This window comes from Rhea pennata, chromosome 32, assembly GCF_028389875.1.
Source record: "Rhea pennata isolate bPtePen1 chromosome 32, bPtePen1.pri, whole genome shotgun sequence".
Classification (NCBI taxonomy): domain Eukaryota; kingdom Metazoa; phylum Chordata; class Aves; order Rheiformes; family Rheidae; genus Rhea; species Rhea pennata.
The window spans coordinates 905,520-926,752 of NC_084694.1; the positions used below are offsets into that span (position 1 = coordinate 905,520).

Below are 21,233 nucleotides of genomic sequence, written 5' to 3' on the forward strand. Positions count from 1 at the left end.
CGCGCGCGGCCAATGGCGAGGGAGAGGCGGGGCAGCGAGGGGAGAGGGACGGGGAGGGGCCAGGCGGCCATTGGCCAATGGCAGGCGGGGCGGACCCGGGTGGGAACTGGCGGCGGGGGCGGAGCCCCGAGGGAGGGGGCGGGGCCGGGCCGACGGCGCCTGGAGGCGGAGGGAGCCATGAAGTGAGCGGGGGGATCCCGGGGCTGTGGGAGAGGGGGATCCCCGGGGATCCCGGCGGGGTGTCTGAGCCCACGGAAGGGCCGGGATCCCGGGGGATCCCGGGGCTGTGGGAGAGGGGGATCCCCGGGGATCCCGGCGGGGTGTCTGAGCCCACGGAAGGGCCGGGATCCCGGGGGATCCCGGGGCTGTGGGAGAGGGGGATCCCCGGGGATCCCGGCGGGGTGTCTGAGCCCACGGAAGGACCGGGATCCCGGGGGATCCCGGGGCTGTGGGAGAGGGGGATCCCCGGGGATCCCGGCGGGGTGTCTGAGCCCACGGAAGGACCGGGATCCCGGGGGATCCCGGGGCTGTGGGAGGGATCCCCGGGGATCCCCGGGGAGGTGTCTGAGCCCACGGAAGGGCCGGGATCCCGGGGGATCCCGGGGCTGTGGGAGAGGGGGATCCCCGGGGATCCCCGGGGAGGTGTCTGAGCCCACGGAAGGGCCGAGATCCCGGGGGATCCCGGGGCTGTGGGAGAGGGGGATCCCCGGGGATCCCGGCGGGGTGTCTGAGCCCACGGAAGGACCGAGATCCCGGGGGATCCCGGGGCTGTGGGAGAGGGGGATCCCCGGGGATCCCGGCGGGGTGTCTGAGCCCACGGAAGGGCCGGGATCCCGGGGGATCCCGGGGCTGTGGGAGAGGGGGATCCCCGGGGATCCCGGCGGGGTGTCTGAGCCCACGGAAGGACCGGGATCCCGGGGGATCCCGGGGCTGTGGGAGAGGGGGATCCCCGGGGATCCCGGCGGGGTGTCTGAGCCCACGGAAGGACCGGGATCCCGGGGGATCCCGGAGCTGTGGGAGGGATCCCCGGGGATCCCCGGGGAGGTGTCTGAGCCCACGGAAGGGCCGGGATCCCGGGGGATCCCGGGGCTGTGGGAGAGGGGGATCCCCGGGGATCCCCGGGGAGGTGTCTGAGCCCACGGAAGGGCCGAGATCCCGGGGGATCCCGGGGCTGTGGGAGAGGGGGATCCCCGGGGATCCCGGGGGGGGTGTCTGAGCCCACGGAAGGGCCGAGATCCCGGGGGATCCCGGGGCTGTGGGAGAGGGGGATCCCCGGGGATCCCGGCGGGGGTGTCTGAGCCCACGGAAGGGCCGAGATCCCGGGGGATCCCGGGGCTGTCGGAGGCAGAGGGATCCTAGGAGATCCCGGGGGGTGTCTGAGCCTATGTAAGGGCCAAGATCCCAGGGATCCCGGAGCTGTGGGAAGGCTGGGATCGTGTGAGATCCCGGTGGTGTCAGGGCTATGGAAGGGCGGGGATCACGGGGGATCCTGGGGCTGTGGGATGGCTCAGATTTGAGGGGATCCCCAGGGGTCTCGGTGTTATAGGAGGGCCGGGATTGTGGGGCGTCCCGGTGGTGTCAGGGCCACGGAAGGGCCGGGATTCCAGGGGGAGGGAAGAGGTGGGATCCTGGGCGATGGCAAGGCAGGATCCTAGGGGATCCCGGTTGCTGCTGGGCTGTGAGAGGGCTGAGATCAAGGAGGATCCCTGGCTGAGGGAAGGGCCATGGTCCCGGGGAATCCTGGGCAACGTGGAGAATCACAGAAAGACTGGGATCCCAGGGGATCCTGGGCATTGCCAGGGCTGTGGGGGAACCATTATCCTGACGGATCTCAGGCTGAGATCCCAGGGGATCCCAGGCACCTTTGGTGCTGTGGCAAGGCCGTAATGCTGGTGGGGCAATGGAGAGCCTGGAGATCGGAAGAGCGCACAGTGGATCCAGCACGGAGACATCGCCGCGGCCCTGCTCCCGGAGAAGCGGCTGAGGCTGGATCTGTCCCTGGAAAGGGATCTGCCAGGGGGCTGCGGCTGCAGAGCGGATCCATTTCGGGAACGTGACTGAGGCCAGGCACCAGCGGCTACGGCTGCCGCCGGATCCAGCTGCCCCACCGGATCCCCCGAAACCACCCGCAAAGGCGGGAGAGCGAGGCCAAGCAGGAGCAGCCCAGCGCCGGGGGACTGGAGGGGGAGAAGGGAGAGGGGTCAGCCAGGCCGGGAGCTGGGCTACGCAGAGCTGATTCCTCACCTTGACGGGGGGGGATCTCATGTGATCCCTCGCATAATCCGCCGCGCCCCGTTTCCCCGATCCGCCTCTCTCCGCAGGCTCAACATCGACGGCCTCCTGGTGTATTTCCCGTACGACTACATCTACCCCGAGCAGTTCTCCTACATGCTAGAGCTCAAGAGGACCTTGGATGCCAAGGTGCGGCCGGGATCGGGTGATCCCCGGCGGGCTGGGAGCCACCCGGCCCTGGGGATGTCCCCGTGCCCCATTGCTGGCGTGACGCCGCCGCTCTCCGCAGGGTCACGGCGTGCTGGAGATGCCCTCGGGGACAGGGAAGACGGTGTCGCTGCTGTCCCTCATCGTGGCCTATCAGCGGGTGAGCGGCGGCGGATCCCGGCCGATCACGGTCGATTCGGACAGATCCTAGCGCTGCCTCTCTCTTCTCGCCCGCCCCAGGCCCGGCCGTTGGACCTCACCAAGCTCATCTACTGCTCCCGCACGGTGCCGGAGATCGAGAAGGTGGGGTTGCGGGGCTGGAGGCGGCGAGCGGATCCCGGTGGGGATCTCCTGGCGGGTGTGTGCGCGGGGCGGCGGCGGGTGGGGATCTGGTGACCTGACTGCCGTCACCGCAGGTGATCGAGGAGCTGCGGAAGCTCATGGATTTCTACGAGAAGCAGCTGGGGGAGAAGGTGCCGTTCCTGGGGCTGGCGCTGAGCTCCAGGAAGAACCTGTGCATCCACGCCGAGGTGGGCGGCGCGGTGGCTCTGGTGGCCCCCGGGGACGGCGTGGCAGATGGCGATGGGGGTGGCAGAGCCTGGTGGCCCCGGGACCTCTGGTGGCCATTGCCCAATGGCTGTGGTGGCCAGGTGGCAACGCCTGGTGGCCCCAGTGGTGGTGGGGACAGGGGTGGCGGTGCCTGGTGGCCCCAGTGGCAGTGGGTGGTGGTGCCTGGTGGCCCCAGTGGCGGTGGGGACAGGGGTGACGGTGCCTGGTGGCCCCAGTAGCAGCAGAGACGGAGGCGGCGGTGGAGGCGGGAGGTGGCCCCGGTGGCGGGGGGGGGGTGTCGGCGGGCGGCGGCGCCGGGGGTCCCCCGTGGCCCCGGTGGCGGCGGGGACCCGGTGACGGTGCGCGTGGCGCGGCAGGTGTCCTCGCTGCGCTTCGGGAAGGAGGTGGACAGCAAGTGCCTGAGCCTGACGGCCTCCTACGTGCGGGCGCAGCACCAGCGCGACGGCACCCTGCCCGTCTGCCGCTTCTACGAGGTCAGGGCGCCCCGGGGGACGTCCCGGACGGGTCCCCACCGCCCCAAGGGTCCCCCGTGGCCCCTGCCACCTCCCTGGCACCCCGGGGTCCCCCCCCAGTTGGCTCCTGGACACCCCAGGATCTCCCATTCTCCAGACATCTCCCGGGATCCCTGGGGTCTCCCCGTTCCCCTGTCACCTCTCAGGTGCCCCAGGGTCCTCTCAGATGGGTCCCCACCACCCCAGAGCTCCCCCATGCTGCAACCCCCTCCTGGGCACCCCAGGGTCCCCCCACTTTCCAGGGCCAGCTCCTAGGCACAGGCTGATGCCCCAAGGTCCCCCCCCCCAACACCCAAAGGTCTCCCCATTCCCTAGCTGGCTCCTGGGCACCTCGGGGTCCCCCAGCCCCATTCCGCACCCCACGTCCCGACTGCCTCCCGCACCCACGGGTGCCTCCCTCGCCCTGCGCCCGCAGGAGTTCGACACCCACGGGCGCGAGGTGCCCATCCCCTACGGCATCTACAACCTGGATGACCTGAAGGCCCACGGGCGGCAGAAGGGCTGGTGCCCCTATTTCCTCGCCCGCTACTCGGTACGACGTGGGGGGGGGGGGGCTCCGGCGCCGTGGTGGGGGTGGCTGCCGTGGGGGCGTCCCCCGGGGGCGTCCGGTGACCTGATCCTAAGCGTGTCCCCCCCCCCAAGCAGATCCTGCACGCCAACGTCATCGTCTACAGCTACCACTACCTGCTGGACCCCAAAATCGCCGATCTGGTCTCCAAAGAGCTGGCCAAGAAGTCGGTCGTGGTCTTCGACGAGGCTCACAACATCGGTGAGGCGTCTCCCGGCCGCCCTCTGGCTCCCGCTGTCCCCAAATCGGGGCACGACGTGTGTCCCCCCCCCCCAAAAAAAAACCCCGCCGCGTGTCCCCCCGCGGCGTCCCCCTACGCCGGGAACGAAGCCGGCTCCGTCTCTCCCTCGCAGACAACGTCTGCATCGACTCCATGGGGGTGAACATCACGCGCCGCACGCTGGACCGGTGCCAGGCCAACGTGGCCACGCTGCAGGCCACCATCCAGAAGTGAGCGCCCGCGTCCCCCCGCCCCCGGGCACCCTCCCCCGGAGCCTGAGCCCCTCGTCCCAGCGGTTCCCCTCGCCGACAGGATCAAGGAGACGGACGCCCAGAGGCTGAAGGAGGAGTACCGGCGGCTCGTGGAGGGCTTGCGGGAGGCCAGCGTCGCGCGGGAGACCGACGTCTACCTCGCCAACCCCGTGCTGCCCGACGAGATCCTCCAGGGTAGGCGGGCACGGCGCGGCCGGCGCGGCCGGCCCTCTCCGCGGCGGGTTCCCCAGCCCCGAACCAGCCTCCGGCGTCTCCGCTCTGGCACCCTCGGGGTGCCTGAGACCCTCTTGGATGTGGGATCCCCCTGGCAAGGCGTCACCCGTGTTCGGGAGCCCTTTGGGGTGATCCCAGCCCCCGAACTCAGCCTCCGATACCCTCCGGGCTCCGCTGCGGCCGGGCACGGCCACCCTACGGGGTCTCCGAACCCCGCGTGGGTGCGGGATCCCTCCCCACCGGGGAGGCATCTCCGGCGCCGGGCGGAGGAGCATTCCCGTCGGCCGGAGCCGCTTCCCGAGTCGCGGCGTCCTCGCAGAGGCCGTGCCGGGGAGCATCCGGACGGCCGAGCACTTCGTGGGCTTCATGAAGCGCTTCCTGGAGTACCTGAAAGCCCGGGTGCGGGTGCAGCACGTGGCGCAGGAGAGTCCCCCGGCCTTCCTCAAGGACGTCTACGAGAAGGTGTGCATCGAGCGCAAACCGCTCCGGTAAGCGGCTCCCTCGGCCCTACGCCGCGGCGCGCCGGCGTCCGTGTCCCCCCCCCCACCACCCGGCGCGGCCCGGGGTGACACGTTTTTAACCCCCCCCCCCCCCCCCCTTCTCCACGCGCACACGAACGCCCCGGCCAGGTTCTGCGCCGAGCGCCTGCGCTCGCTCCTGCGCACGCTGGAGATCGTGGACGTGGCCGATTTCTCCGCCATCACCCTCATCGCTAATTTTGCCACCCTCGTCAGCACCTACGCCAAGGGTGAGCCGGACGCCTGGGCCCCCCCGCCCCCCCCCACGCACACACCCCCCACCCTGCGTGGTGGTGGTGGGGGGGGGGAGAGGGACGATCCCTTTCCAGGGGAGCCTGGCGGTGGGTGCTGGGGTCTCCGGGTGCCCGAGCTGCGCCCGGGATATAAATACTGCCTCGATCCCCGGCGCGCGCTGATCCTATTAGCGTTAAGCGGCTTCGTTATCCACCCCCCCACCTCCTCCCCCTCCCCGCCCCCCAGCCCACCCCGAGGTGACCTCAGGGACGGCCGGGCCGGGTGGCACCAGGCACAGGGCGCCAGCGCTGTCCCCAGCGGGCGCCCGGGGTGGCCCTCGCCCCATGCCCAGGCTGAGCCCCCCAAGCCGTGGGGCTAGGGATGGTCCCTGAGCACCCATAGGTGGGGGGACGAGGACCCTGGGGGGAGGGGGAATGAGACCCCTGGGTGGGGGGGGACAGGCCATGACGCCCCCCCCTCCACTGCCCCCAATTGGGCTGGACCAACCTCCCCGTTAGCTAAGCAGAGTCCTGGCTGGTCGGGCTGCAGATGGGTGACCCAAGAGGGTGGGTGTTTGGGAGGGGGGGTGCACCGGCTGCCCCCCTGCTGGCCCTGAGGGTGCCCCCCCTGCCTCCCCCCCGCAGGCTTCACCATCATCATCGAGCCCTTCGATGACCGGACCCCCACCATCGCCAACCCCATCCTGCACTTCAGGTGGGGGACTAGTGGGGGGACTGGGGGGGCGATGGGGGGCGGGTTTGAGGAAGGGGGGGCATGGGGGTATCTGGGGGGCACAGGAGGGAGAACATGGCGGGAGCTGGGTCGAAGCTTGGGGCATTGGGTAGATGGGGGGTAGGTTTGGGGGGTATCTGGGGGGCACAGGAGGACTTGGGGGGGGGTCTGTGCCGAAGCTGGGGGTGCTGGGTGGATGGAGGACACAGACTGGAGAGGAGTCTGGGGGGGGGGGCCCGAGGTTTCGGGGGGACAAGGGGGATGCCAGGGGGCCGGTGGCGGGGCCCGAGGTGGCCCTGTCACCCGTCCCTGTCCCCCTGGCCCAGCTGCATGGACGCCTCCATCGCCATCAAGCCCGTCTTCGAGCGGTTCCAGTCCGTCATCATCACGTCGGGGGTGAGACCCCGCCGTGTCCCCCGACCCCACTGATGTCCCCGTGTCCTCTGTGTCCCCACCCCCCCCCCCCCCGTTCCTGTGTCCGCTTTGGTGCCCTGCAGCCCCCCCCCGCCATGTTTTTGATGTCTTCTCCTTTCCCCGTTGTCCCCTCCATGTCCCCACCGGGGCCGTGGGGCCCGGCAAGGGTGTCCCCAGCCCCACGTCCCCTCTCTCTTCCCTCTCCAGACTCTCTCGCCGCTGGACATTTACCCCAAAATCCTGGATTTCCGCCCCGTCACCATGGCAACCTTCACCATGACGCTGGCCCGAACCTGCCTCTGTCCCATGGTGGGTGGGGAGCAGAGTGGGGGGGGACCGAGCTCGGAGCCGGGGACGGTCGGGGGCCCCTGTGTCACCGACGTCCCCGTCCCTTGCAGATCGTGGGCCGTGGCAACGACCAGGTGGCCATCAGCTCCAAGTTCGAGACGCGCGAGGACATCGGTGGGGGACCGGGACGGGGATGCGGGGCTAGAGGGGGCCGAGGACGGAGTTACAGGGGGGACAGGGGCAGGGGGATGTACAGCCATGGGGACAGGGACGGGGGATATAGGGCTGGAGATGGGGACACGGGCGGGTTCAGAAGGTTGGAGAGAACAAGGATGGGGGACATAGGGCTGTGGGGACCCGGATGGGGACAGAGACGAGGGATATAGGGCAGGAGGGGGGTAGGGACGCAGTCGTAGGGCTGGGGACAAGGGCCAGGAGGGGACAAGGCGGGGGACGTGGGCCGGGGGGCTGACGGGGCGCCCCACGGCCGCAGCCGTCATCCGCAACTACGGCAACCTGCTGCTGGAGATGTCGGCGGTGGTCCCCGACGGCATCGTCGCCTTCTTCACCAGCTACCAGTACATGGAGAACATCGTGGCCTCGTGGTACGAGCAGGTACGGGCGCCCGTGGCACGTCCCCGGGGGCGGCGCGGTGCGGCACGACCCCCCCGTGACGCCCGTGTCCCCACCACCACCACCACCACCTCGCAGGGCATCTTGGAGAACATCCAGAGGAACAAGCTCATCTTCATCGAGACGCAAGACGGGGCCGAGACCAGTATGGCCCTGGAGAAGTACCAGGAGGTGGGTGCCGCCGGCTCCGGGGCGTAGCGTGGGGCAGCCCCCCCCCCCCCCGCCCTGGGTGCCCCCCTCGGCGCCCCACCTGACGTCGGGGCGCTTCGCAGGCCTGCGAGAACGGCCGGGGTGCCATCCTGCTCTCCGTGGCCCGGGGCAAGGTGTCGGAGGGCATCGACTTCGGTGAGTACCCGCGCTGGGGGGAGGGTTGGGGGTTTGGGGGGAGGGGGGGCGCATGCCGTGGGGCGCGGAGCCGCCCCCCCCCCCGGCAGCACCCGCTTCGCTGCCCACAGTGCACCACTACGGCCGGGCCGTCATCATGTTCGGGGTGCCCTACGTCTACACCCAGAGCCGCATCCTCAAGGTGAGCACGGGGCCCCCCGACAATGGGTGGGGGGGGTGGGGTGGGGACAGTGGGGCACCCCATGGGCAGGGCTGGGCACCCCAGCGGCACAGTGGGGCATCCTGGGGACAGAGTAGGGCACCCATAGGGCACAGCTGGGCCCCCCCGGGGGCATGGCCAGGCATCCTAGGGGTACAGTCAGGCACCCTGGGGACCCTGTGGGGCACCTATGGGTCACAGCTGGGTACCCTGGGGACAGGGTGGAGCATGGCTGGGCACCCAAGGGACGTGGTGGGGCACAGGCAGGCACCCAAAGGACACAGCTGGGCACCCCAGGGGCACAGCCAGGCACCCTGGGGGCACCGTGGGGCATCCATGGGGCACAGCTGGGGAACCCCAGCGCCACAGTGGGGCCCAGCCAGGCACCTAAAGGACACGATGGGGCACCTGTGGGGCACAGCCAGGCACCCTGGGGCCATCGTGGGGCATCCATAGGGCCCAGCCAGGCACCCAAGGGACACAGTGGGGGCACAGGCAGGCATCCATGGGGCCATCGTGGGGCCCAGCCAGGCACCCCACGGACACAACTGAGTCCCCGGGGCCCAGCCAAGCACCCAAGGGACACAGTGGGGGCACAGGCAGGCATCCATGGGGCCATCGTGGGGCCCAGCCAGGCACCCCACGGACACAACTGAGTCCCCGGGGCCCAGCCAAGCACCCAAGGGACACAGTGGGGCACAGGCAGGCGTCCATGGGGCCATCGTGGGGCACAGCCAGGCACCCCACGGACACAACTGAGTCCCCGGGGCCCAGCCAAGCACCCAAGGGACACAGTGGGGGCACAGGCGGGCATCCATGGGGCCATCGTGGGGCACAGCCAGGCACCCCACGGACACAACTGAGTCCCCGGGGCCCAGCCAAGCACCCAAGGGACACAGTGGGGCACAGGCGGGCACCACAGGGACACAGTGGGGCACCCATGGGGGCCCATCCAGGCACCCCAGGGATGCAGTGGGGCACCCCAGAGACACAGTGGGGTCCCCAAGGGCCCAGCCAAGCACCCAGGAACATGGTGGGGCCCAGCCAGGCGCCCTGGGGCCATCACGGGGCACAGCTGGGCGCCCCACGGACACAATCGAGTCCCCGGGGCCCAGCCAAGCACCCAAGGGACGCAGTGGGGCACAGCTCTGCCCCACCTCTCGCCGTCTCGCCCCCTCCAGGCCCGGCTCGAGTACCTCCGCGACCAGTTCCAGATCCGGGAGAACGATTTCCTCACCTTCGACGCCATGCGCCACGCGGCCCAGTGCGTGGGCCGGGCGCTGCGCGGCAAGACCGACTACGGCCTCATGATCTTCGCCGACAAGGTGGGAGCCCCAGCGCCGGCACCCGCGCGCCGGCACCCGGCTACCGCCGCCCGGCACCCACCCGCGCTCCGCTCCACTCCCCTCCCCATAGCGCTTCGCCCGGGCCGACAAGCGGGGCAAGCTGCCGCGCTGGATCCAGGAGCACATCACCGACGCCAACCTCAACCTGACCGTGGACGAGGCCGTGCAGGTGGCCAAGTTCTTCCTGCGCCAGATGGCCCAGCCCTTCCACAGGGTGAGGAGCGGCGGGGTGCGGGGGCGCCCGGGAGACCCCATCCCCGTCCCCACCGCTCACCCGGCCTCGCTGCCCCGTCCGGCGCCAGGAGGATCAGCTGGGGCTGTCGCTGCTGACGCTGGAGCAGCTGCAGTCGGAGGAGATCCTGCAGCGCATCGAGCAGATCGCCCAGCAGGCGTGAGCGAGGAGCGCCGCGCTCGGAGCTGCGCGTCGGGGAGGAGAGCCCGGATCTGCCCCATCACCGCACTCGGAGCCTGGATCCGCCCCGCTGCCGCGCTCGGAGCTGCGCGTCGGGGAGGAGAGCCCGGATCTGCCCCATCGCCGCACTCGGAGCCTGGATCCGCCCCGCTGCCGCGCTCGGAGCTGCGCGTCGGGGAGGAGAGCCCGGATCCGCCCCCGCTGCCGCGCTCGGAGCCCGGATCTGCCCTGCTGCCGCGCTCGGAGCTGCGGGTTGGAGCCAGGATCTGCCCCACCGCTGCCTCCACCGGAGCCAGGATCTGCCCCACTGCCGCGCTCGGAGCCTGGATCCGCCTCACTGCTGCGCTCGGAGCTGCGGGTTGGAGCCAGGATCTGCCCCACCGCTGCCTCCACTGGAGCCAGGATCTGCCCCACTGCCGCGCTCGGAGCCTGGATCTACCCTGCCACCGCGCTCGGAGCTGCACGTCAGGGAGGAGAGCCCGGATCCGCCCCCGCTGCCGCGCTCGGAGCCCGGATCTGCCCCGCTGCCGCGCTCGGAGCTGCGGGTTGGAGCCAGGATCTGCCCCACTGCTGCCTCCACCGGAGCCAGGATCTGCCCCACTGCCGCGCTCGGAGCCTGGATCTGCCCTGCCACCACGCTCGGAGCCGGGATCTGCCCCACTGCCGCGCTCGAAGCTGCACGTCGGCGCCCGGGTCCCTCCCGGCCGCGTCCGGAGCTGGACGTTCGGTCCCGGCGCTTCCCTGCCGTGCAGGGAGTCTCGGTTTGCCTTTTCTTTTTTTTTTTTTTTTTGATATTCGAGCCCCAAAATAAAGCCACCGCTGGAGGCAGGAGCCCCCGGCTCGGCCACAGCTGCGTCTCTGTGATTTATTCCCCGCCGCGACGCCCAGGTGCTGCTACAACCTCTAAATACGCCAAACGCGGAGCCCGCGGCACCCGAGGGTGCCTGGAGGTGGCCACTCGCCCTCTCTGCGGACGGATGGACGGACGGACGCTCCGCGCGGGCGCCGGCTCAGCCGAGGTCGTGGGTGCTGGCGCTGAGGATGCGGCTCTGGGGCAGCGGCCGCTCGGGGACCTGCGGGCCGGGGACGGCGGCGGGATGAGCCGAGGCCGAGCCGGGGTTTTGGGGTGGGGACGGACGGACAGACGGACGGACGGGACCGTCGGCCAGAGGGACTCACCGGCGCCGCCGGGCGCTCGCCCACGTGCAGCACGTTGAGGGAACGGGCGCGCTTGAGCCTGCCGGGGAGGGAAGGCGAAGGGGGGACTCAGCACCCGGCTCGCGGAGGAGGGGGGCACCCGAGCCGTCACCCCAGGGTGCTCCGAGCCGCCTTACCCGGGTTTGGGGGTGGCGCTGCGGGCGCCCTCCCCCCGGAGCCGCGACACCAGCTTCTCGCTCCCGCGCCGGATGGATTCCCGCAGCTTGGAGAAGGAGCTGCTCCGCTGCAGCGCACCCTTGGGTGCCTGGGGAAGGGGGGTGGGGGGGGGGGAGATGGGTGTCCGGGTACCTGGGGTGCCCTAGGAACCAGGCAGCGTCTCCCCACTTCCACCAGCTGGGTCCTTGGGGTGCCCTTGGAGCAGCCCCACACACCCCAGGCAGGGCACCCTTGGGACCCCTCCCCACCTTCGTCTTACCCTTCTCGGAGGGACCGCGCTGGCCTGGCCGGAGTCACCTGGGCAGAGAGAGGGGACTGGAGCAGGACACGTGGCACCCCCCCACCCCCCCGTGCCACCCCTGTCCCCTGCCACCCCATACCTGAGGTCACCCCTTCCCCAGCACCTCCATACTTGGTGTCACCCATGTCCCCCTGGCACCCCGTGCCCAGGGTCACCTCCTCCCCAGCACCCTCATACCTGGTGTCACCCATGTCCCCTGGCACCTCATACCTGGGCTCACCCATGTCCCCTGGCACCCCATAGCCAGGGTCACCTCCTCCCCAGCACTCTCATACCTAAGGTCACCCATGTCCCCTGGCACTCCATGGTCAGGGTCACCCATGCCCCCCTGCCACCCCATAGCCAGGGTCACTCTCTCCTCAGCACCCCCATTACTGGGGTCACCAACTCCCCATGCTCAGCCCCACCTAACCTGACATAGCACCCAGGGGTGCCCGCTCACCCCGGGGGCCCAGCTCGTGCGAGCTCAGGATCTCCTTGTAGAGCTCCTCAGCCTCCTTGTACTTGCCCTGCTTGAGGTAGGATGAGGCCTGGAGGTGGGGGGGGGAGAGGCAGAGCAAGTGTCACTGAGCACCCATGGGTGCCATGGAGCATCCCTGGAGGATACGGCACCCTACCAGGTTGGTCTTGGTCTTGGCCACGGTGGGGTCGCGGGGGCCCAGGCGCTGCTCGTAGATGCGCAGCGCCCGCCCGTAGTAGCCCTCCACCTCGCCGAACTTGCCCTGGTTCTGGCACAGCAGCGCCAGGTTGTTGAGCTGCTTTGCCACGTCGGGGTGCTCAGCACCCAGCACCTGGGAGAGGACAGGGGGCAAAAGGAAGGTGGTTATGGGTGCTCCACATGCAGGACCAAAGGGTGAGGAGAGGTGGGTATGGGTGGTCAGCTCTTGGGGGTGTCAGGCGAGGTGGTTATGGGTGCTCCACATGCAGGACCAGAAGGTGAGGAGAGGTGGGTATGGATGCTCAGCTCTTGGGGGTGTCAGGCGAGGTGGTTATGGGTGCTCCACATGCAGGACCAGAAGGTGAGGAGAGGTGGGTATGGATGCTCAGCTCTTGGGGGTGTCAGGCGAGGTGGTTATGGGTGCTCTGCGCCTAGGACCAAAGGGTGAGGAGAGGTGGATAAGGGTGCTCAGTTCCTGGGTGGGACCAGGAGTGGTGGGTTTGTGTAATCAGCACCCAACACCTGGTGGGCATGGGGCTGGAGCACACTGATGCAGGCATGGGGCTGGGACAGGCTGGGTGCTGGAGCTGGGTGCCCGTGCCAGAGCCACCCCACAGAGCGGCAGTGCCTGTGCCCACAGGGTGCCCGTCCCCATAGGGTGCCCACGCCGTTCCCGCGCCCGTAGCACCCGTGGGACCTTCTCACGGATCTCCAGCGCCCGCTTGCACAGCGGCTCGGCCTCCCGGAAGCGGCCCCGCTTGCCGTACAGCACCGCCAGGTTGTTCAGCGTCGCCGCCACCTGCGGGAACAAGGGCAGGATGGGGCCCGGGCCTCAGCACCCCCTGGGCACCTGCATCTTGTGGACATGGGTCCCTATGGATACGCCAGGGACAGGGACCTTCTGGTCACCCTGGGGACATGGACCTCCCCAGAAACACGCTTGGGCACGCCGGGGACATCAACCTCCATGGGCACCCTGGGGACACAGCCCACCCAGGAAGCCCCTGGTCACCCTGGGGACACAGACCCCCCCCCTCCACGGACACCTCAGGGACACGGACATCCTGATCAAGTGGGGTCATAGCCTCCCTCCCCTCCCTTAGAAGTCCCTGGTCACCCTGGGGACATGGATCCTCCTGAGCACCTCAGGGACATTGACCACCCAGGAACCTCCTGGTCACCTTGAGAACGTGAACCCCTGGGCCACCCTCAGGGGGCATCTCCTCCGTGGGGCACCCTGGGGTGACAGGGACCCCCATCCCCTTCCCAGGGCACCGCAGGGGGATGGAGACCTTCCATCCCCTCCCCGGGGGCACCCCAAGGTGCCCAGCCAGGTGGTGCAGGACCCCACTCACGGCCGGGTGCTCGGCCCCCAGCGTCTGCTCCCGGATGCCCAGGGCGTCATTGAGCAGGTCCGTGGCCTCCTTGTACTTGTTCTGGTCCCTGCAGTGGGGTGGCTGAGCGGTGGGCAAGAGGCGCCAGCACCCACCATGCCACCGGCACCCATCTGGGCTCCAGCACCCATCCTGGCTCCAGCACCCACCCCAGCTCCAGCACCCATCGCCCGCCCAGCCCTCACCTGTACACCAGGGCGAGGATGTTGAGCAAGGTGGCCACGTCAGGGTGGCGGTGGCCCGAGCTCTTCTCCAGGTCCTCGAGCGCCTGCTTGCAGAGGGGCACGGCCACCTCGTAGCGGCCCTGCGCCGCATACTGGATCACCAGGTTGTGCAGGGTGCGCAGCCGCGCCGGGATCTCGTAGCCGCTGGGTGCTGCCTCCACCGCCACCAAGGCCGGGGGCCCTGCGGGAGCGGAGCTGTTGGGGCCTGACATGGCCGAAGGGGAGGAGCTGGAGCTTGGCACAGCCATGGAGAAGGACCTGGAGCTGGGTATGGCCACAGGGAAGGATGTAGAGCCTGGTACGGCCATGGAGAAGGACACAGAGGTGGACACGGCCATGGAGAAGGACCTGGAGCTGGACATGGCCATGGGGAAGGACATGGAGCTGGGCATGGCCAAGAAGAAGGAGATGGAGTCAGGTATAGCCATGGGGAAGGACCCAAAGGTCCTCATGGCCATGGGGAAGGACCTAGAGCTGGTCGTGGCCAAGAGGAAGGAGATGGAGCTGGGCATGGCCAAGAAGAAGGAGATGGAGTCAGGTATAGCCATGGGGAAGGACCCAAAGGTCCTCATGGCCATGGGGAAGGACCTAGAGCTGGTCGTGGCCAAGAGGAAGGAGATGGAGCTGGGCATGGCCAAGAAGAAGGAGATGGAGTCAGGTATAGCCATGGGGAAGGACCCAAAGGTCCTCATGGCCATGGGGAAGGACCTAGAGCTGGTCGTGGCCAAGAGGAAGGAGATGGAGCTGGGCATGGCCATGGGGAAGGACCCAGAGCTGGGCACGGAGAAGGACGCAGCCATGGAGGACGTAGCCCTGGGCGCTCCCCTACCTTCGTCTTGCTCGTCCTCGTCACCGTCGAAGAGCGAGGCCAGGCTGTCCTTGCGGTCGGCGTCGCGGGACACCGAGGGGCGTCGGGGGCGCCCGGCGAGCTCCAGGCGCCGGGTGTCCTCCTGGAGACGGGCGACGGCCTCCTGGCTGCGCCCGAGCCGGGCCCGGGCGCCCGCCAGCTCCTCCTGCAGCCACAGGTTCTCCTGGGCCAGGCGGGTGGCCTGCGCCCGCAGCCGCTGCCGCTCGGCCTCCAGCGCCCCGACGTGCGCCCACAGCCCCAGAAGCAGCTGGGTGCAGAGGGAGGGCGTCAGGGACGGACCCGGCACCCAGCACCCAGCTCTAGCACCCAGCTCCAGCACCCAGTCCGGCTCCAGCGCCCAGCTCTAGCACCCAGCACTTTGCTTTATCACCCAGCTCTGGCACTCAGCACCCATCTTGGTTCCAGATTTAGCACCCAAATCTAGCACCCACTCCAGCTCTAGCACGCAGCTTCAGCTCCAGCACTGAGCCCGGTTCCAGCACCCATCCCTGGCACCCACCCCAGCTTCAGCACCCAGGACCCACCCCAGTTCCAATACCTGTCTCCAGCACCCACCCCAGCCCTAGCACCTATCCCTGGCTCCAGCACCCATCCTGGTTCCAGCACCCAGCTCTAGCACCCAAATCCAGCACCCAGCTCAGCCCTAGCACCCACCCCTGGCTCCAGAATCCACCCCAGTTCCAACACACAGCTCTAGCACCCATCTCTGACTCCAGCACTCATCCCAGCTCCAGTACCCAGTTCCAGCACCCACCCCAGCCCTAGCACCCACCCCTGGCTCCAGCACCCACCCGGCTCCCCCCAGCACCCGCCACGTACCTCCGCCTCGCCCAGGCCCAGCTCGATGCCGTCGAGCGAGCGCCGCGCCAGCTCCCGCTTCTCCGCCAGCAGCTCCGGGGCGTCGTGGGGCACCGCCGGCTCCAGCACCCGCAGCAGCTCCCGGCTCTCGGCCCGCAGCGCCTCCAGCCCCTTCACCACCTGCCGGGCACCCGCCACCAGGGCGTCGGGCGCTGGGTCCCCGCCGGGCGCCTCCGCTGCCATGGGGCTGACGAGCCTGTGGGAGCCGGAGGGGATGGGTGGGTGGGTGGGGGGCAGTGCACCCAGAGGACCCTGGCACTGCAGACGGGCGAGGCGGGGGGGCCACAGTGATGGGTGCCGAGGTGGGCATGGGTGCCATGCACGGGTGCTGGAGGTGGGTGCTGGAGCCTGGCATGGGTGCAGGGCTGGGCATAGGGTGCTGGAGCCGGGCGCGGGTGCTGGAGTCTGGCACGGGTGCCGGGGCATGCATGGGTGCCATAGGCATGCATAGGGTGCTGGGAACAGGTGCTGGAGCTGGGTACGGGGTGCTGGGAATGGGTGCTAGAGGTGGGCATGGGTGCCAGGCACAGGTGCCGGGAATGGGCACTGGAGGTGGGCACGGGTGCAGGGAATGGGTGCCAGAGGCAAGCATGGGTGCTGGGAATGGGTGCTGGAGGCAGGCACGGATGCTGGGAACAAGCGCTGGGAATGGGTGCTGGAGGTGGGTGCCGGAGGCAGGCACGGATGCTAGGAACAGGTGCTGGAGGGGGGGGCATGGGTGCTGGGAATGGCACCTGGAGGCAGGCACTGATGCTGGGAACAGGTGCTCGGAATGGGTGCTGGAGGTGGGCACGGATGCTAGGAACGGCTGCTGGGAATGGGTGCTGGGAACGGGTGCTGGAGGTGGGCATGGATGCTGGGAACGGGTGCTGGAGGGGGGGCATGGGTGCTGGGAATGGGTGCTGGGAATGGCACCTGGAGGCAGGCATGGATGCTGGGAACGGGTGCTGGAGGTGGGCACAGATGCTAGGAACGGCTGCTGGGAATGGGTGCCAGAGGCGGGCATGGGTGCTGGGAATGGGTGCTGGAGGTGGGCACAGATGCTGGGAGCGGGTGCTGGGAATAGGTGCTGGGAACGGGTGCCAGAGGCGGGTATGGGTGCTGGGAACGGGTGCTGGAGGCGGGCATGGGTGCTGGGAACGGGTGCTGGGAATCGGTGCCAGAGGCGGGTATGGGTGCTGGGAATGGGTGCTGGGAACGGGTGCTGGAGCGGTGCCGGCACCCAGCAGGGGTGCGGTGCCCCGGGGCGGCTCTGCCCGGGTGACGTGGCCGGCGTTCTCATGCTCGCCTGCGGGCGCCGCGTGCAAAGCCCTCGTGCACTCACGCCCTGGCACACGTGTGCCTGCCTGGCCTGCATGTGCAGCCCGGCCTTGCACATGCGTGTGCACACCCAACGCTCACCCCTCCGCCACCCAAGCTGGCACTGATGGGTGGGGCACCCATCCCCGGTCTCGCACGCTCGTGCGCACCCTCTCAGCCCTCACCTGGGGCTTTGCACTAACCTGCCTTGCACTGGTGTGTGCACACAAAACCCAGCTTTACACTTGCACGTGCACACACAAGCCAGCTTTGCACTCTTTGCACTCACACTCAACTGGGCTTTGCACACACCACCTGCCTTTGCACTCACGTGTGCCTGCCCAACCTGCCATCGCGCTTGTGCATGCACCCAAAACTCAAGCTTTGCATGCGCACACTACACCCCGCTTTGCACTAACATGTGCGCACACAGCCGGGCTTTGCACTTGCGTGTGCATGTTCCACCGGGCTCTGCACTCGTGCAGGGGTGCACAACTTGGCTTCACACTGACACGCGCACACACAGTCCTGCTTTGCAGGCCGGCACGCATGCACGTGCTCCCTCCACACACACCTTGCACGTGCTCCCCACACACACCTTGCACGCCCTTTTTGCACACGCGCGTGCACACGCATCCTCTTCTGCACGTGCCCGAGCGCGCACTGCCCCCCTCCTTGCACGCACGTGTGTGCACGCGCGCCCCTCTTGCACGCAGCCCCCTTGCACGCGCGCGCCCCCTTGCACGCGCGCGCCCCCCTCGGCGGCAGGCGCATGCGCACACGCCCCTCTCCAGCCCCTCTCCCCGTGCGCATGCGCAGCAGCCCCCCTCCCCCGCCCCGCCCCGCGCGCGCCCCCCGGCCCGGCCCCACCGGCGGCGGCGGCGGCAGCGGGCGGAGCCGCCGGTTCGGCCGCGCCGAGCCGAGCCGAGCCGAGCCGAGCCGAACCGGACCAGCGCAAAGGGAACGGGCGAGCCCGAGCCGCTCCCGGACCGGACCCCCCCCCCCCCAACACACACACCTCAAAGCCGCCCCCAACCCAACCGTGCTCCCCCCGGCTCGGCTCGGCTCGGCTCGGCTCGGCTCGATCCGGTCGCCGGTAGCGCGGCGGCGCCGCCGCCCGCACCCACCTGCCGCCGGGCTCCGGCATCGCCCCCCCCCCCCCGCCCCGGCCCGACTCACCTGCGGCCGCCGCCGCCCCACAATGCCCCGCGCGCCGCCGCCCCCGCCGCCGCCATCTTGGGCGGCTCCCGCCCCCCCCCCCCGGCTGCCTCCGTGCACGGGACCCCCGTGTCCCCCGTGGGGGCGGCCGTGGGGTTGTGGGGCACCCCCGAGGTGTGGGGCACCCCATGGGGTCGTGGGGTACCATGGGGTGGTGGGGCACCCATGGGGTGATGGGGCACCCATGAGGTGGTGGGGCACCCTATGGGGTTGTGGGGTACCATGGGGTGGTGGGGCACCCATGGGGTGGTGGGGCACCCTATGGGGTTGTGGGGTACCATGGGGTTGTGGGGCACCCATGGGGTGATGGGGCACCCATGAGGTGGTGGGGCACCCTATGGGGTTGTGGGGTACCATGGGGTGGTGGGGCACCCATGGGGTGGTGGGGCACCCTATGGGGTTGTGGGGTACCATGGGGTGGTGGGGCACCCATGAGGTGGTGGGCACCCTATGGGGTGGTGGGGACACCCCATGGGGTTATGGGGCACCCATGGGGTTGTGGGGCACCTCATGGGGTTGTGGGGCACCCCAAGGACAAGAGAGACCTCTGGGGCTGTGGGGCGCCCTGTAGGCAAGGGGCACCCCAGATAGATGGGGCACCCCATGGGCAAGGGCAGCCCTGGGTAGGGGGCACCCCGAGGACAAGGGAGACCCCTGAGGTTAGGGGGCACCCCATGGGCAAGGGGCACCCCCAGGGCTGTGGGGCACCCTATCCACACCCCCCATTGGCAAGGGGCACCCTCTGGGGTGTGGGGCACCCTCTGGGGTGTGGGGCACCCCCAAGGGGGATGGGAATCCATCCCTGGAGGGTCGCTATGCCCACCCCAGGGTCACCAAGACCCCCTGTTTCCACCTTGGGGGGTCCCTACCCCCCCATACCCACCCTGGGGGCACCCAGACCCCCACCCACCTGCTCTGGGGTGGGTGCAGGTGCCTTGCCCTGCTTGGGGCACACCTGCGCCCCAAATCCCCCCCCCCCATCCAGCACCCCCCTCAGCACTGGAGGGGGCTTCCCCCCCCCCCCCACAGCAAGTGCCCGGGGGGCCACCCCACCGCCCGGCCCTCCCGGTCCCCCCCGCCAGGGTCCCCAGCACCCAGCGCCGGCCCCGACACCGGATCCCTGCCGGTAACCCGACCCGGCCTAAAAATATCGGGGCGGGGGGGTGGGGGGGGAGTTGGCCCCCGGCTAGAATTGCCCTGATCCAGCGGATCTTCTCCTTGGGGTCACGGCACCCGCTGGGTGCCCTCGGCCCCCTGACCCACCCCACACCCGGCACCCGGGCTGGGGACTCCCGTGCCGTAGGGTGGGCTGGGGGTGGGGGGCGGGACACACACACACACACACACGAGGGGCCGCCGGCCCCCGCCGTGGCTATTTTGGGCGCTGTCCGGCGCGGGGACGGCTGGTGCCACCCGCCGTGTCCCCGAGGGACACCCATGGGCCGCGGGCGGCCGGTCCCTGCTCGCCTGGGCCGCCCCATCCCTCTCCCCCTGCATCTCCCCTCTCCCTCCATCTCTCCTCTCCCTCCTCCCTCCATCTCCCCTCTCCCTCCTCCTTCCATCTCCCCTCTCCCTTCATCTCCCTTCTCCATCTCCCTCTCCCTCCCTCCATCTCCCCTCTCCCATCTCCCCTCTCCCTCCTCCCTCCATCTCCCCTCTCCCTCCATCTCCCCTCTCCCTCCATCTCCCTCCACCATCCCTCCATCTCCCCCTCTCTCCCTCCCCTCTCCCCCTCCCTCCCTCCCTCTCCTCCTCCCTCCCCTCTATTCATCCCTCTCTCCTTCCCTCCGCCCTCTCCCCATCCCTCTATCCTCTTTTCCTCCCTCCACCGCGTCACCCATCCCTCTTCCTCCGTCACCTCCCGCCACCCCCCTCCCTCCCTCCTACCCCTCCTTCCACCTCCTCTGTCCCTCCGCCGCTCCCCATCCGTCCCTCCATCCCGCTCTCCCTCCGTCCTTCTCTTGCTCTACTCTCTCCTCCCTCCCTCCATCTCCTCCTGACATCTCTCTAATCCTCCTCCCCCCTCTCTATTCCTCCCTCCACTACTCCACCCCTCCCTCCATCTCTCCTCTCTTTCCCTCTCCCCATTTCTCCTTCCTTCCGTCTCTCCCTCCCTCTTCCCCCCCCCCAGCCCCCCGCTCTGCCCCCTGCCAGCCTGGCCTCTGCTGCCTCCCAGTGCTCCCAGTACAGCACTGGGGACCAGCACAGCTGGGGGCACCACCACGGCCAAGGCAACGGTGCCCCCCTGCCCCAGGGCGGCTCAGCTGGGTGCTGGGAGTCCCCCCCCCCCCGAGGCGCTGGGTGCTGCTGGCTCTGCAGCGTGCAAGGGAGGGGGTGCAGCGTGCCACGTGCAGCGTGCAAGGGAGGGGGTGCAGCGTGTGAGAGGGAGTGTGCGTGGGGTGAAACTGCAAGCCCCAAGCAGAGAACAGGGCGCAGGGCACTCGTGTAAGGTGTACGATGCCCGTGCAAGGCGTCTGTGCAAGGCGCAGGGCACCCGTGCAAGGCGCAGGGCACCCTGTGCCGTGCAAGGCACGAGGCAGCAGTGCAAGGTTTAGGATGTCCGTGCAAGGTGCCTGTGCAGGGTGCAGGACACCCCTGCAAGGCACAAGGTGACCGTGCGAGGTGCGGGGCAGCCGTGCAAGGACGCGCGCGCGTGCGAGGGCTGCAGGCGCCTCGCTGGCCCTGCGCCCGGACCCACCTTGCAGCCGTATTTCGGGGCCGGGCAGCTGCCGGGCAGGGCGCCCGCTGGACACCCGACCCGCTCGGGGCCGGGGGAGGGGGGGCGGATCCGGGGGGGGGGGGTCCCGCGGGGGTCCCAGCGAGGCCGGCCCCGTGCGCGGCCCCACGGGTGCCGGTTCTGCCCCCCCTCCCAGGCCCGTTTCCTTCCCCCCACACACACACCCCAGGCCTGGTTCTGCCCCTCTGGTCCCAGTCCTGCCCTCACCCAATTCCAGTTTTGCCCCCCCACCCCGGGGCCTGGTTCTGCCCCCAACCCCGGTTCTAGTTTTGCCCCCTGGTCCCGGTTCTGCCTCTGTGAGCCTGGTTTTGCCCTCCCGGGTCCTGGCTTTACACCCCTGGGGCCTGGTTCTGCCCCCACCTTGGATCCGGTTCTGCCCCCCCCACC

General features: G+C 69.8%; 2 protein-coding genes across 8 annotated transcripts; one reads left to right on the plus strand and one right to left on the minus strand.

Moving 5' to 3' along the window:
• Positions 1–148: 148 nt before the first annotated feature.
• On the plus strand, positions 149–10,762 carry ERCC2 (ERCC excision repair 2, TFIIH core complex helicase subunit). 2 transcript variants are annotated; one of them, XM_062598168.1, is made up of 23 exons: positions 149–182; positions 2,322–2,421; positions 2,522–2,599; positions 2,680–2,742; positions 2,856–2,969; positions 3,366–3,482; positions 3,937–4,053; positions 4,167–4,290; positions 4,443–4,539; positions 4,622–4,755; positions 5,114–5,282; positions 5,424–5,542; positions 6,191–6,260; positions 6,605–6,674; positions 6,900–7,001; positions 7,091–7,154; positions 7,474–7,595; positions 7,692–7,784; positions 7,886–7,958; positions 8,069–8,139; positions 9,339–9,482; positions 9,574–9,717; positions 9,806–10,762. In XM_062598168.1, exons 1-23 carry the CDS (start codon positions 178–180, stop codon positions 9,896–9,898), a joined length of 2,283 nt encoding a protein of 760 aa, XP_062454152.1. In that variant the 5' UTR covers positions 149–177; the 3' UTR covers positions 9,899–10,762. The 2 variants fall into 2 exon arrangements, with proteins under 2 accessions (XP_062454152.1, XP_062454153.1); XM_062598169.1 differs by lacking the exon at positions 3,937–4,053.
• A 4-nt stretch (positions 10,763–10,766) lies between these two features.
• KLC3 (kinesin light chain 3) lies at positions 10,767–21,024 on the minus strand. 6 transcript variants are annotated; one of them, XM_062598174.1, is made up of 12 exons: positions 20,808–21,024; positions 15,554–15,788; positions 14,696–14,981; positions 13,828–14,047; positions 13,604–13,691; positions 12,946–13,047; positions 12,208–12,381; positions 12,003–12,120; positions 11,538–11,586; positions 11,250–11,377; positions 11,095–11,152; positions 10,767–10,988 (listed from the first exon to the last, which is right to left on the minus strand). In XM_062598174.1, the coding sequence occupies exons 2-12, from the start codon at positions 15,773–15,775 to the stop codon at positions 10,781–10,783; spliced, it is 1,653 nt and encodes a 550-aa protein (XP_062454158.1). In that variant the 5' UTR covers positions 15,776–15,788; positions 20,808–21,024; the 3' UTR covers positions 10,767–10,780. The 6 variants fall into 6 exon arrangements, with proteins under 6 accessions (XP_062454158.1, XP_062454159.1, XP_062454157.1 ...); XM_062598175.1 differs by lacking the exon at positions 20,808–21,024 and adding an exon at positions 18,071–18,103; XM_062598173.1 differs by lacking the exon at positions 20,808–21,024 and having other exon boundaries at positions 11,549–11,586; positions 12,033–12,120; positions 15,554–17,605.
• Between the last annotated feature and the right edge of the window lie 209 nt (positions 21,025–21,233).

Bases quoted from the DNA above. Each gene is read 5' to 3' on its own strand.
- ERCC2 (XM_062598168.1), top strand. The intron at 4,756-5,113 runs GTAGGCGGGCAC...GCGTCCTCGCAG, and splicing joins GCCCGACGAGATCCTCCAGG to AGGCCGTGCCGGGGAGCATC. The intron at 6,261-6,604 runs GTGGGGGACTAG...CCCCTGGCCCAG, and splicing joins AACCCCATCCTGCACTTCAG to CTGCATGGACGCCTCCATCG.
- KLC3 (XM_062598170.1), bottom strand. From the start codon at position 16,018: ATGCCCCGGCACCCGTGCCAGACTCCAGCACCCGCGCCCGGCTCCAGC. The intron at 12,382-12,945 runs GTCCCACGGGTG...GTCCTCTCCCAG, and splicing joins CGCTGGAGATCCGTGAGAAG to GTGCTGGGTGCTGAGCACCC. The intron at 11,153-11,249 runs GTAAGGCGGCTC...CCTCCCCGGCAG, and splicing joins AGCGCCACCCCCAAACCCGG to GCTCAAGCGCGCCCGTTCCC.